General features: G+C 36.7%; 1 protein-coding gene across 1 annotated transcript in view; it reads left to right on the top strand.

Annotated features, from left to right (window-relative positions):
• Positions 1 to 16,022, top strand: part of SLC13A1 (solute carrier family 13 member 1) — a 113,270-nt gene that overhangs the window by 36,204 nt on the left and 61,044 nt on the right. The window contains exons 3-6 of the mRNA XM_028525207.2: positions 5,893 to 6,029; positions 8,461 to 8,648; positions 9,212 to 9,269; positions 9,351 to 9,399. Of these exons, the coding sequence (XP_028381008.1) occupies positions 5,893 to 6,029; positions 8,461 to 8,648; positions 9,212 to 9,269; positions 9,351 to 9,399 (432 nt within the window). The remainder of the gene's footprint in view (positions 1 to 5,892; positions 6,030 to 8,460; positions 8,649 to 9,211; positions 9,270 to 9,350; positions 9,400 to 16,022) is intronic.

Raw genomic sequence — 16,022 nt, 5'->3', positions numbered from 1 at the left:
TTCTAGCCCATGGCAGCATTTTGGAATGTCAACTCTTATCACTGAAGAGAATATGTCTATAATATTCTTACCTAGGTACAGAGCCCTATACATCTCTCTTTTTAGCCACCATAGTTTCAACTTTGCCTACTTATCAAGCCTATACTGAATACCTGTATCTTACAGAGCCTACTTCTGTGTAGAAGAATCTCAGCAAGTATTCAATTTCTCTCATTGGTTAAATAAAATTTGGAACTTTTATATAAATATTTGTATTGCTAAATATTTAGTGTACCAAATTAGATATCCCAGAATAGTTTTATTATTATTTAAAAACACATATATATATATATTTTAGACTTATAAATGTAAAGATACACATATGTACCATAAAATATTATATTACATGTTTTACTCAGTCATTTAATAAATATTTCTGTGCTAGGATTCTGACAGGCATTTCAGAATACATCAATGACTAAAAACAAATAAAAAAATCCCTGTCTTTCTAGGAGAAATGAGACAACAAACAATATGCTTTAATGAATAGGTAAATTACTTAGGGAGTTAGAATGTAATTGGGGCTATGAAAAAATGCAACAAGGGGATGAGGATCAGGAAAGGGTTGCAGATTTTTTTTTTAATATTTTATTTTTAGACAGAGGAGAAGAGAGTGAGAAAGAGAGGGAGAGAAACATCAATGTGTGGTTGCCTCTCACATGACCCCTATCAGGGACCTGGCCTGCAACCCAGGCATGTGCCCTGACTGGGAATGGAACCAGTGACCCTCTGCTTCACTCAATCCACTGAGCCGAGCCAGCCAGGGCTGCAGTTTTAAATAGAATGAGCAGAGTAGACCTCAGTGAGGTGTCCATACATGAATGAAGATTTACAGGAAATGAGTAAGTGAGCCATTTTCAAATGTTGGGCACAACCATTGCTGAAGGGGAAATGCCCAGTGGAAAGACGTTAAGGCACGTATATGTCTGCTGTGTGACTGAGCAGAGTGAGTGAAGGAGAGAATGATAGAAGATGATGTCAGGGAGATAACGTGAACAGAAACTGGACTATGTAGAGCCAAAGTAGGCCACAATAAGGTGTTAACTCTGAATGAAGTGAAACCCTCTAAAGAGCTTGGAGTAGCAGGGTGATATGATTGATTTGATTTGATTTTTACTTTAAAAGGATAACAAAGGGGTGGATATGTTGAGAAGGTAGACAGGAAACTACTACCTAGTAGGCTTTTGCAATAATCCAGGTGAGAGGCAATAGTAATTTAGACCAGGGATAGTAATAGGGATGTTGAATGTATTATTTTTATTGACATGTTTTATCAATAATTCCCTGAATGATTTGATATGGCACATGAAAGAAGGGAAGGAGTCTAAGAGCCTGACAGTTTTGACCTGCCAACTGGAGAAACGTTGTTGCCACCAATTGGAATAAAGACTACGAACAAAATAGGCTTGTTGCAGGGGAGAGACTGACACCTGGAGTTCAGTGTTAGACATTCAGTTTGAATGACCTCTTTTCCATCTAAGTGAAGTCATTGAGTAGGCAGTTAGAAACAAATGAGTCTGGTGTTCATGAGACAGAACCGAGCTGGAAATATAGGTTTGAGAGTCCTCACCACATTGATGGTGTTTAAAGCCCTAAGATTTAATGAGATCATTTAGGGAGCGAGTGAAGAGAGAAAAGTAAAGAGGACCAATTGAGCTACAGCATTAAAAGAGTAGTGAGAAGAGATAGTGCTAGCAAAGCCTGAGAACAATAAGTTATTGAGGTAGGAGGAGGACCACGAGAGTGTGGGGTTCTGAAGTGTGAGTGAAGCAGATGTTTTAAGACTGAGGCAATGATCCAACATGTCAAATCTTCTAAGAAGTCAATTAATGTGAAAACTGGAATTTGACCATTTCATTAACCCAACTAAATATTCTCTTAAATATATTATCAAAATATAGGCTTTATAATCATATACATTAGAACTGAAAAAGTACTAAAAACATCTTTTTTTTTTTTCACAAACTTGAATGAAGTATTGACTTTCATGGATAAGCATATTGACCTGTAGGAAGGTTGCTGAACTGGTACAAGTTACATAACTAAGAGAGAACCCAGGTGCTCTGATCACAAAAGCCCATTTTTTTATGAAATCCCATTTGAAACAGAAATATAACTATCTTGATGTTGTAAATGGACTTCAACTTTCATTAGGAATTTTATTTGACATACCAATTTTGCCTTGAAAATAGTTATATTTATCAGTGTCATTTACAAACCAATATCACCTTCTGTTATTACCTCCTATACAATTAGAATATAAATGCATACATCTGCCTGTGGCTAATGCTCTTCAAATTTATTAAGTCTGATGAAAAGCAAAGAATGAGTAATACAATGAAAAACAGATAATGCAAAAATCCTTTCTTAGGTTTAACAACTAATTTCCTTTAGACAGTGGGGCTGCAGGCCATGATTTATTTGCATATTCTAAACAGCATTGACAAACCAGGAGTCTGAGGATGTCTGTGACCCAATTTTTAAAATGAAGTTTTATTGGACACACACCCAGCCATGGTCATTCATTTGCACATTATCTTTGGCTACTTTTGTGCTACAAAGGCAGGTTGAGTGGTTATGATAGAAATCATAAAGCTCACCAAGTCTAAAATATTTACTATCTAATTCTTTGTAGACAAAGTCTTTCAACTGCTGGTATAATCTAAAGAGATTATAAAAGCAAATCTCATGGTCCTGGAGCTCTTTCTGTGTTTAATCACTTACTAATAATGACTTGCTTCTATGTATTCCTTTGTGTTTTTAAAGTAACACTACTGCATTTGTCCTCTCATTTAAGTATAGAGTATTGTTAAGATTGGATCAGTGGGGCTTAGTTCAATGAGCAAAACTACAAAAGAAACAAGGGAAGAAGAAAGCTCCAATATCTATTTATCTTACAATTATCAAGTATTGGGTCCTGTAAGACTTTCTAAATTCCCTTAGGAAAAGTGGCCACTTACTCTTTGAAACCTCAACTATACCTTGAAGATGTAGCTCTCATGCACCTGTGATAATTGTCATGTTCTCTGTTAACTTGTTTTTTCCTTGTCTAATAATCTGTAAACTCCTTGAGTTCAGACTAATTAATTCAACAACTGTTGAGTGCCAATATGTGTCATGTATGTGCCGAGTCCATAAAATATTGATCAATAAGACACATCTGTGGCTTCAAAATATGTCTAGTCAAGTGAAAGGGATGGTTAAGTAAAGAAATGATCTCTGTATAGATTAAGATGTGCTATAACAAAAACAAGTACCATCCTACCTGTTCTGGGGTAGTCAAGGAAGGCATTTTGGAAGAACTGACATCTGAGTTCATTCATGAAGGAAGATGGGAGGTAACCAAGGTGAGAAAAAGGAATCATTCCAGTTAAATGACAAGCAGGTATTAAAGCATCTCTGTGTCTGGGGACTGGGCACACAGGAAGAAATTAGTGCAGCTGAAAGACTAAGCTAGAGAGATGATATGGAATTCAATGATGAAGAGTCTTGTAGTCATGTTGAGAAGATTAGATTTGGTCTTAAAAGACATGCTGAAAAAATATAAGAAGGACAATTATGTGATCATATTTACACTTGAGAAAAATGACTATGACAATTACAAGGGGTAGATTAGAAAAGGACAGATCATACAGTAACCACGTGAGAAGTGATGAGGAGCTTAAAGAAGGTAGTATTGCGCAAAGAGAGAAAAGTGGAAACATTTAAAAGATTTGAATGAACTAGAAATAATAGGACTTGGTGACTAATACACACATATTGAAAATTGAAAAGGGAGTCATGGCTGACCCTCAGTTTTCTGGCCTGAGAAACAATAGATGAAAATTTCAATCACCACAAAAAGGGGTATGTTGAGTTTTTAGATATCTTTGGGAAGTTCAAATGGACTGGATGTAAAGATTTTAGTGTTTCAGCATTCATTCAACAGATATGTATTGAATGCCTACTGGGTGCCAGATATTACTTTAATCACATAGAGATAGAAATTGAAATTATAAGATTCAATCATTGGTGTATAAAACAAGAGGACTGCAGACAAAGCCCTGCTGAATATCAGCCTTTAAGAAAAGGGCAAAAGAAAAGTAATTTTCTAAGAAGGCCAAGAAGAAAAATTCAGAGAGGCAGGGATAGAACCAGGGAGAAAATATGGTCTGAAAGCACTAGTAGATTAATACGTTGATAGAATACTTATACCTACTAAGGGTTGAGGGAGTTAGGAGGATAGAATTTGGGTAAGAGAGTGTAAGCAATTGGGACTCAGGAGCTCAGTGACCGTAGCTTATTTATTAATTCTCTTCCTCCTTCTCTCATCTATTCAATACTATTTACTGAGCTCCTACTCCATGGCAGAAGTGTGCTAGGTGCCAAATATACAATGGCTAGTAAAACAGGTGTGGTGGAATAGAGAAGCAATGTACCAAGCAGGTAAACAAACAGTATTTACACAATGTTATGTGCTAGGAAGAAAATAAACAGGGCTCTGCAATACAGTAAAATAGTAAGATCTATTCAGAAAAGTTTGATATTTGAGTATTGAAGGGATGTGAAGAAGGAAAACTGTCAGACATTGATACCTATATCCCCTGCTTATGTAACAGTTTTGATGCATGGTAGATGTTTATTCAATGTTAGAGTAATTAATAAATGAAATAAGAAAATTGATGTAATTCTTTACTTTCTATTATGTAACTACTACAAAATGTAAAGAGATAAATATGAACTTTGAAAAGCATGATAAATTAACTTTTTTATAAAACATAAAGATGTCCACTTGTTCACTTCTATGCAAAGCTAATTTTCAACTGTTATTTTTAAAAAAATGAAACCAAGCTTAGTAAGCTATATTAAAAATGCAGATGCAGTTTAAAATAACGAAATCATCAAGAAAGATAATTGTCCTATTTCTCTATGTTTTCATAATATTAGAATACTTTTGTTACAACTCTCCCATTCTTTACTAGATATCATTTGATTTTTTAAAAGAGATAATTTCTCTTATAATCCTTTTATTTCAGCACAGCCTTGTGATTCAGGTTAACCAAGCAATTACTAGAGTCAGTTTCTTCAGTACCAGTCCCATGAGGCCTAAAAATTTAAAAATAAGGTTTCTATGATTAGATAGGTTTGAAAAAATATGAAATATATGGAATCCCACTCTTTGAGAGTGACAATATTTGTTCATATTGAAAGGTTTTGAAGAGGCCTACAGGAAAGAACATTCTAGTATTTCAGAATTCCATTTTTTAAATTTATTTGACCACAAAAATATTTTTTGAGAAAAAATATTATGTACCTGGCATATTTCAGAGCATACTTTGGTAAATGCTGCTGCAAATGGTTGCCCTAATTATCTGTACACTCTACTAAATCGGAATGATGTTAACTAAAAATGGCTTAAAATGTTGACCCCATTCAAGGTTATTTATTCCGTAATAAATAATTTTGAAGTTGAAGCTGTTTAAAATACAAATGGAAATGAAGATATTGGTGAGTTGAAAGCTCAACTCAGAACTTTCCCAAATCACAGTCATTGACATTTTATGATAGGAACATAAACCAATTGACCCAGTTTACACATGGAGAAATCAGGGCATAGAAGTCCTTTGTCTGATGTTACCCAGCTACTTAAAAACCCGCATTCCTGGAAACTCTCTTTCTGTATATTTTCCCTTAACACTACTACTTCTGGGTAGGCTATAGACCAAATTTAAACATGTAGTCAAACACATCAACATTTCTCTCAACAAAGTAGAAAGATTACTTACTTGAATGTCAGAGTTAAGAGCAATAAAACAATGTCCTCATGTAATGTTATTTTTCCTCCACCAACCATGGGTTTAATTGTGATTTCAGGTAGTATCTTCTTATTTCCAAGATTTTCACCTACTGCTAATTGGAGTCATCTGTTTAGCAACATCAATAGAAAAATGGAATTTGCACAAAAGGATTGCTCTGAAAATGGTGATGATGGTGGGTGTGAAGCCAGAGTGGTAAGCACTGCATTTACTGTTCAGGGTTTATATTCTGAACAGATAAATTTTTTGCAGAGCAAATAACCAAAAAGTGTAATGCGTATCCTGGGCAATTGTTTATATTGTAGCATAATTTGTGACTTTTTTTCCCCTGAAAATATGAAAGTGATATAAAGTGTACTTGAGTTGTAGAAGGAAACCACCCTTTCCCTTCACTGAAGGCCTAATTACAAGGAGATTGCACACAACTTTCTCACCTTTTATGTCCCATAGGAGTCAAAGATGAGAGAAACCTTGAGCCTCAACAGACAGCATTGATAGACTTCAGAGTAGATTTCATATTGTTTATTTGGGTGGTGGCATATTCAAGAGCATTTTTAATGACAGAGAGGGTCTTAGGAACCAAAGACAAAATACAAATATGTGCAGAGAAATTCCAAGGTAAACATTTTTCTTTTTAAATGAACTGTTGCAAAGTGAAAATATCAATTAAGACACTCCATCTATAGAATGTAAAAATCACTCATTTGACTGATTTTCCCCACTGAAATGAATTTTTCCATTAAATTAATTGGCTATTTTAGTTTTAATTGCAGCTCTTAAGAACGTAGATGTAAGCTAAAAATTCTTTCCAGTGTCAAAATAATTTGCATAATGGGATTATGTTGTAAAGCCTTAGGTGGTTCTTTCTTTCTCATCTTTCTTTGAAAATAAGAAAATTCTTTTGAACTCTGTTGTATAATTTATCCTAGGGTATAACCACATCTGTGTTTACCATTTATGGAACATTTATGTATGTATTAAGAACATTTCACTTCTTTAAGAGTGAAATAGTGTTCCATGCTTCTTGGGGTGCTATAGAAATGTATCTCTATTCTTTGATCATCTGCTCACTGGCCCCAGGGACTGGGGTAGTTCATTACACAGTGGAGCAAGAGTCCTGTCCCTCATGCCACTAAGTGGCTTTTCAATGTAAGGCTTTTTTTTAAATGTTTTTAAAGGTCAGGGTTTTTTTAAAGATTTTATTTATTTATTTTTAGAGAGCAAAGGGAGGGAGAAAGAGAGAGAGAGAAAAACATCAATATGTGGTTGTTGGGGGCTGTGGCCTGCAACCCAGGTATGTGCCCTGACTGGGAATCAAACCTGCAATACTTTGGTTTGCAGCCTGTGCTCAATCCACTGAGCTACGCCAGCCAGGGCAGGCTTTTTTTTCTTTTTTTAATCACACAGAAAACTTATCTCATCCCAACTTTTTTTTTAATTGGAAAATTGAATGTCTTACTAATGCATTATGTTAAAAGTGTTTCTAGTTTTCTTTTTTTAAAAAATTGAATTTATTGGGGGTGACATTGGTTAATAAAATTATATAGATTTTAGGTGTGCACTTCTATAACACATTTCTGTATATTATATTGTATAACCACCACCCCGAGTCAAGTATCCTTCCATCACCATTTATCCCCCCCATATCCTCTTCTTGTTTTCTTTCTACTAAGAATAATTTCTTGTTTAAGCAGATTTGTAAAAAGTTTTCTTTCATTTTACACATAGAATATAGTCACCTTCCTGAAGTTGAAACTTACAGTGTAAAATTTTTCTGGTAGATCTATTTTTAAAGGGAATCAGAATATAATAAATGGTTCATTGTGGAAAGATGTGCTTCTGAAAGATTTTCTGGGACTTTCAACTCAAAACAGATCATGTTTTATCTCAAGTGTGATTTTGAAAGCTTATAGACGTGGCTTAAAATCCCATAGTTTTAGGTATGTTATTTTTAAGGGAGAACTACTGTATTTTTAAAAGAAGACAATTCTTTTTCTTGAATTCCAGTTCTTGACAACTGGTAGGAATGTCAGATTCAGGAGAACATGAATAATAGAACTTGCAGAAAATTCTGAAGCCTCATTTTTGCCATTGATTTTAACCGTTTCCTTCCCCCACCACATATTAAACCCAAGTGGTAAACAAGTTAAAGGCAGATTTATAAACATTAATCTCTCTCCTTGCCCTATGCCTTCTTGGCAACATACTAATAAACAGAGATGTGACCAAAAGATAAAAGAAATAATAAAGTATCCTAAATTCAATAGTTGATTGCAACTTATCTTACTAGGATTTGAAGGTATGTGTTATCTGTGAAAGGGCATTTAAATATTGGTGTAATATTAGAAGCTATGATACTATCTAGCACCTTGCAGTCTGATTATACATTTAATTGTTATTCTGTTTTGGGAGAGAAGACTTTTATGGTTTCCTGGGAGACAAATCTTATAAGAACTCCACTCTTACCTCTGCCAGTTTGATTTCTATTTCCTATGACTGTTCCCAGAATTTGTCATCTGGGAGGAAAAAATGAATTTCCAACTCATGGACAGCACCCTTTACAATTAAATAATATAGAGTTAGTTAACCTAGGAGCACAGCTCATATTAAAGTCCTCTCATTTCAGGCTGACACTGGGCTTCATGTGCAGTACTGCCTTCCTGTCTATGTGGCTTAGCAACACCTCAACTGCTGCCATGGTGATGCCCATCGTGGAAGCTGTTTTGCGGCAGCTCATTGATGTCGAAGCAATAGTGGAGGACACTCAGATGACTGATGTCAGTGGATCAACCAATCATGGACTGGAAATGGATGGTATCACATGTAGCTATGGCCACAGGGGATCCAGTCACATGGGCAATAGACATAAAGTCAAGGATTCTGGGTTATATTTTAATTAATTATCCATACACACATGATGTGAATTTAACCTTCTTCTTTCTGTATTTATTTATACAAGGGAATTATGTTACCTATATATTTACCTTAATTAATGGTTGAATTTACAGTCTCCAGCCAAAGAAAGCATGCCCCTTCCATCCTGCAGCCTGTCTAAGGGAACTCTCTCTCTTGTCTTTATCAGTAGACCTCCAGGTTAGTCTTTTGTACTGAAATTATTTTCCTGCGTAATACTGGAAATCTGTAATTCCTACATTTTATTTGGAAAAAGCATCTCATTTTAATAAAATGCTCCGATGCAGTGGAAATGTTGGGGATATTTGTGTTCATAAAATACCTTATTAGGATGAATATTATGGCAGTACAAGTAAATGTGTTTATTTTCACTTTCTAGTAATGTTTCTGTCTCTCTCTCATACACACACAAACACTGATAATCCTTCATTTAAATTGTTTCTCTTTTGTTTGATATTTTCTAGAATGTGTTGATGGACATGAAATAAATGAGAAGAAAGAGGAAATACCACCAGTTCCAGGGTAAAGAATATTGACATTTTGATTAGGATTTTCCAAATTACATTTTAATAATATTATAAACTGGATCAATTTATTTTTCAGGCACAGTAATGATGCAGAGAAAATTTCAAGCAAGATAGAGTTGGAAAAGGTACATTAAATTTTATATTTTCTAAATAATTATATTTGAAATTATATTAGATCTGTAGTTAGATATGCATACATTTTAAAAACGCTTACTTGCTTCCTTGCCCATAAAGTACTTTGCTTGCCTATGTCAAACCACAGTGTAAATGGTTTTCTTTTTTTCTTTCTTTTTTTTATTTATTGACCTTTGGAGAGAGAAGAAGGTAGGGGAGGAGGGAGGGAGAGAGAGAAAAAACCGATCTGTTGTTCCACTTATTTATCCATTCATTGGTTGCTTCCTGTATGTGTCTGCAAACCTGCAGCCTTGGTGTATGAGGAAGATACTCTAATTGACTGAGCTGCCCAGCCAGGGCCTGTAATGATTTTCTTTTTCTTAACCTCTAAATACTTCAGTGTGTATGTTTTAAAATTAAAGGCATTCCCTTAAATAACCACCATGCAAATGCATCAAAATCAGGAAATTAACATCGATCAAACATTGTTCTCAAACCCACAGAACTTATTCAGATGTCACCTATTAAATGCCCTACTTGTCCTCTGTAGTAAGAATTGTTCAGGTCCAGGATCCAACCCAGGATCACCTGTTGTGTTTCAGTCGTCATGTCTCTTCACCCTTCCTTCACCCAGATCAGTCTTCGTCCGTTTTTCTTCGTTCTTCTCCATTTTGACATTTGAAGAGGTGGGGCCAGTTACTTTGCAGAATGTCCCTCGATTTGGGTTCATCTGATGCTTCATTAGATTCAGGTCATTCTTATGTGGCAGGAATATCCCAGAAGTAACAGGATGTTCTTCACGTTGATCCTAGCAGGTGGCAGGCAGTGGTGATTCCATATTGGTGATGTTAACTTTGATCAACAAGTTATGGACATATTCTCCAAGTTTACAATTTTCTCCTTTTAATTAATAACTTATCTGTGGGGAGATTATTTGAAGCTGGGTGGATACCCTGCTTCTTGTAGTAATGGATGACTCTGTCATGAATCGAGTTCCTATAATGATTGCCAGCTGGTGATTTTTTAAAACTCTGTCATTCCTTCCATATTTGTTACTATAAGAGTCTTTCCTTTTCTCTTATTTATTTACTTCTGTCAATGGACAAATGGATTTTTGTTTTTTCAATAGATTACAATACATTACTGTCATTACTTAACTTTGATGCTCAAATTGTCCCTGGTTTGGTCAACAGGAGCTTCTCCAAGCTGGCTGCTGTGCCTGTCACTCTCACTTGCACACGAGGTTCTAGCTTACCCTCTGAGCCCCAGCCCTGGACTCGGCCACTTTGCTAAGGACCCCTGGTTCTTTTCAGTGGGTTGTGATCGTAGAACCCAATATCTGGAAACTAGGTGTGTTCATTGTCACTGAAGTATCATTGTTCATGTCCTTTCAATGGACAGACTAGGGAAAATAGCCATTTCATATCATTATTGCCTTTCACCATTTTATTGGTGTTACTTCTGCCAGACCCTGTATTTACTCCTTTGCTCAATTCTACAATACACATAAACTTGCTTCAGAATTGCTATACCCATACCACTTTTAGCAATAAACCTACTAACCTATTAAGCCAAATGTTAGTTTTCTTTGAAGTTCTTTTGATCCTTTTATCTTCAGACTGAGGGTAATGAAAGTACTGTAACTAAAAGTTATTTGGATTATTTTCCTTTTTTCTTTAATATGTTTGTTACCATTTGACATATAATTAAGTTTATTTGTTTCTCTTTGTTTCCAACTTTGAAGTTAAAAGAATCCTTGTTGATTTAACTTTTGGTATTTTATTATGATGTGTCTTGGCATGTCTTCTGTCTATCTTGTTCGAGACTCTCTGTGTTTCCTAAACCTGGATGTCTGTTGCTTTCACCAGGTTGGGGAAAATTTTCAGCCATTATTTTTTTTTAAATAGGTTTTCTGTCTATCTGTCTCTTCTCTTTCTGGGAGCTCTGTGGTTCCATTGTTGGTACACTGGATGTTGTCCTAAAGGTCCCTTTAAAAAATGCTCATTAAAAAAATTCTTTTTTTCTTTTTACATTTCTGGTTGGATGATTTCCATTTCTTATCTTACAAATCACTTGACTCATGCATCAGCCCATCAGATGCTGATTCCCTCTAGTGTGTTTTTCGTCTGAGTTATTGTATTCTTCATTTCTCACTTGTTACTTTTATGATTTCTACCTCTTTATTAAAATTCTCACTGAGTTCATCTATTTTTCTCTGAGGTTTATTGGATATCTTTAGAATAAGTGTTTTGAACCCTTTATCCGATAGATTTCTTATCTGTTTCATTTAGTTATTTTTCTGCAGTTTTGTCCTGTTTTTTGATTTGGAACATATTTTCTGCTCATTTTGGCTCTCTGTTTGATTAATTAGGTAAAACAGTAATCTCTCTTGATCTCGAGGGAGTGGCCCTCTGTAGAACCAACCCCTTTGTAGACTGTGAAAGCTAGGTGTCTTTGGCAGGAAAGGTGGAGCTGGAGCATTTGTGGGTCAAAGGAAATCGGGGGGCAAGCTTCATTTGGGCTTTGAGCTGTAGCTGTAATGCACATAGGACAAGGAAAGTCCAAGGGACAAGCTGCATGGGACACTTTGGCAGACCGAGTAGAGTTGTAGCTAAAGTAGGGTCAGGAGTCAGGAAGCCCTGGGGGCAAGCCACACTGTGGCCAGGGGCTGAAGTGGGTGGGTCTGCAGGAAATCCTGGAGACAAACTGCACCTGGACTGGAGCTGTAGCTAGTTCAGGTGTGAAGCTGAAGAGAGTCTGTGATGCAAGTTGCTCCTGCTGGAAGCTAGAGCTGGAGAAAGTCACAGGAAGCTAGAGCTGGAGAAAGTCACAGGAAGCTAGAGCTGGAGAGACTGGGAACAAGCCACACCTTGGTGGGGAGCTGTAGCTAGGACTGGTGCAAAGCTGAGGAGTCCTGGGAGCAGGTAGTACCTAGGCAGCCTTGGCAGGCCGGCTGGAACCTGGAGCTAGAACAGGCTGCAGGAGACCTGGGGATAAGTGGTAGATTTGCCATGGGCCTGGGGTCTGGGCACCCTGGAATGGCACGGGCCTGCAGCTAGAGCCCCTGGATCAAGCTCTTGCCCTTGCAATCAAGGGAGAAGGTGAGGGCCACAAATGATGCTCTGGTGCTTCCAAACCAAGGGATAATTCCATAGCTCCTCTTTCATTGGCAGATGCTCCATGGTTAGTAAGTGGGTTTCCTTCCTGTATAGCCTAGGTGTCCTTTAAACCACTGGTTTTTCCTGGTGTGCCCCAGCACAGGTGAGTCTGTGTGGGACCTTCCAGGATCCCTCTGGACTGCAGGGCAGTATGTTGGGTGGGGTGTCCACAATGTAGTGTCTACGGCTCTCCTACCTGGTTCTGTATGCTCTCTCTCCTGTTTGTTGTGCAGAAACTGTTCAGTCAGCTCTCAGTTCTTCTCCAGGGGGAATTGCTCTGTCTATAGGTGTCAATTTGATGTGTTTCTGGGAGGAGGTTACACTGCCATCTTGGAAGCTCCCGGTGTAATGGTTGGGCAAGCCTTCATGGATAAACCAAAATCTATAGCCTGATAGTAAACACATTATGCTTTGAAAATCAGCATCATTATTTTCTCCTTTTATTAGGTTCTTGGTGACAGCATTTGCATATGTAGTTTGAAGAAATGTAATTTCTGTCTCAGAATAATATTTTATTTTTTTATTAAAACCTTGCTGGCCTAATAGCTTGATTTTCATTAGAAGTGTCTTCATTTCTTCCTGCTTATGAATTTAGGTCAACTCCAGTTGTCTTTAGTGTCCCCATTGCCACTAAAAAATTCAGTGCAGAATTCATGAGTTGCTACTGTCAAATACAAATGGGAAAGTTGTTGTAGCCCTTCTAGTTATCAGAGGACCTAAGGAGACTCTTGTAAACTACCTCACATAATTTATTAAAGAAGTCTGTATAAACATACTATACTAGGTTGTTTTGGCAACAACATATCTCAAGACCACCGGAAAATAATCCTGCATAGAAATAGTCCTAAGGTAACCATGGCATTAAGAATAGGAGAGTGGGGCATATGTTCCTTCCTCAGGCTTCAATTCCATCAACTGAACAGGGAAAAGAAAACCCTCTTATTATTTACAGAAATCTGCAAGGAAAGAGCAATTTCTCTGTCAAGAGAAAACACATACAAAGATATGTTTTAAACCATTAGTTATAGTGTACAATGAGGGTTTTAAAGATGGGAGTTGAATATATATTTATGAAAAATTTAGCATCTTTAGGGATAGAAGTAATTCTTCCAAAACAGAAAATTAACAGCATGCCAGGTAGATTGCACAAGAATACATTACCAATGGGCTTCTAAAACTGTTATGAAAATTGGAAAGCCTAAACAAAAAGAATATACTTGTACTCTGTAACTTTCTGTAGTCATGTTTAGAAACTGCGTTTCCTGGCATGGTACCTAAACTTTGGGTTAAATCCCTTCAAGCTGCTTTGATAGCCAACAGTGTCCTGGGCATTATAGGAAGGTCTGTTAACAGAAAGACCTGCTCCTTTCCATAAGCATTTCTAGTGGATGAGCCTAGTGGAGAATATCAACTTAAAATAAAATGTGACATAAATTCCTCAACAAAGGCATGTGCAGAGGCCAAGTCTTCCAGAAACCAGAGCAACCAGCTCAGCCTGGGCTTATTGCAGCAGGGAATACGAGGCGAGTAGACTGGAGTCTGAGAGGAAGGTGGCGTGTGCAGTCAGAGGAGGGCAAACTCCATACTTGCAGGAACAGGTCCAGGTGGTTCACCGTTCACAGCCCCCCCCACCCCCCCGCCCTTCCGCACATCCCATTGCCTGACACAGATAAGGTATTCAACAGGTGTTTGTTTTTATTAATGAATGAATGAGCAGAAAATAAGAGGTATTCTCTTCAGAAAAAAACAACAAAATCAAAGACCCAAATATAGAAAGAACAGGACTTTTGGGGGTGGGGGGGAATATCTCCAGTGTAGGTGCTAGGGATGTGTGTTGCGGTAAGTGAAATGTCTGGATACGTTGGGTCACGTTAAAAATAGCTACTTGTAGCCCTGGCTGGCATAGCTCAGTGGATTGAGCTCGGGCTGGGAACCAAAGCATTGCAGGTTTGATTTCCAGTCAGGGCACAAGCCTGGGTTGCAGGCCACCGACCCCAGCAACCGCACATTGATGTTTCTCTCTCTCTCTTTCTCCCTCCTTTCCCTCTCTAAAATCTTAAAAAAAAAAAAAAAAAAAAAAAAAAAAAGCTACTTGTAATATGAAAAGTTTAGCTTATCTTAGGGGGAATATACAGCTTTGAAGCTGGCAGGTATGTAAGTTCTGCCCTTTGAGAAGCTCACTGTGATCAACACGGTGACGGGGGTGGGTCTGGACCTGAGCGGACTTTTTGATTGGCCAGCCTTTGGGGATGAGAGAGGGAGAAGTGTGGAAGATGCCTCGGCTGCAGTGAGCGGGCAGAGGTCATTCCTGGCGCAACTGATTGAGATGGCAGCACAGAGGAAGGAATACGTTTTTAGTGGAGAAAAGTAAAATAATTTGGGTGTACTTTAGGCAATAAGGATTGAGATCTGACTTTAGGAGAGGACAGTAAGGCCTTCAAACAGTGATTCTATGGTCTTTCTAGAACCTGATGCATAAAAATTCAGCTTTATATAAAAAGAAATTAAGGGATAACTTTTAGCTCTACAAAATTTTCTTTATGAGAAATGTAATGAAAGCATTTTCCATCTTGCACATTTAAGATGTATTTTGATTTTTAACAATTACAAATCTCTTGTTAGGGATGAACATGTTATATGGTTTGTGTTATGATTACAATAAATTATACCTGTTCTTGCAGGTTTTTGCACTAGGTAATTTAACACAAAATGATTATGTAGAAAAAGCCATATCTGTTTCATGAAGCTATAAGAGAAAGGAATATTTACATTTAAAGTATTTTGGTCTATTTTCTTCTTGAAGTAAATGAGATATTCTATTGAATGAAAATAAATGCTGTGCCATTTGACTTTGTATTTGAACTATAAGTCTAATAAGGATTTAAATATTAATACTTCTGAGCGGGAATGGTTTCAAATAAATTTCAAAGACAGAAAAAATGAAGGAGTTAGATTTGTTGGTATTTTATCTTATTTTCCATGTTCCTGCTAAGAAAACGGTTTGATTTCTAGTGAAAATTACAATAATTTCATACATTTGAATCATTATTTGCTTAGTAAAAAATTAAGGGTTTTTCCTAAATTTAATTAAAATATTTTTGCTAATACAATTAAACCAATCCAAGATGATCAATAAGCTTACTGTATCTTTTAGAATTATATGCTTACTTCATTTTTGAAAATTATATGGTATATTTCACTCTAAAAGCAATAATTTACACAATGATTTACATAAAGTTAGGTGTATAGTAAGCAGAAAGTTCCCAATAGTAGGAAAAAATGAAGAGTTATCACCCAAAACTTAAGTTCTAAGTTTAGTGATTATGATAATATTGGATAAGAAATAAGCATTTAACACTCCCTCAGATGTTACCTTTCCAGGAGGCCCACACTGGTTGCCCCTGTTCACTGCAGGCAATGCAGCCTGCCTCCTAATCCCACTAAACCTGCCCTCTTTTTTCCAAAGCATATTTTAA

This window comes from Phyllostomus discolor, chromosome 10 (assembly GCF_004126475.2).
Source record: "Phyllostomus discolor isolate MPI-MPIP mPhyDis1 chromosome 10, mPhyDis1.pri.v3, whole genome shotgun sequence".
NCBI classification, from domain to species: domain Eukaryota; kingdom Metazoa; phylum Chordata; class Mammalia; order Chiroptera; family Phyllostomidae; genus Phyllostomus; species Phyllostomus discolor.
The sequence above is the reverse complement of the archived record's forward strand: the minus strand, read 5'-3'. Positions and strand labels throughout refer to the sequence as shown.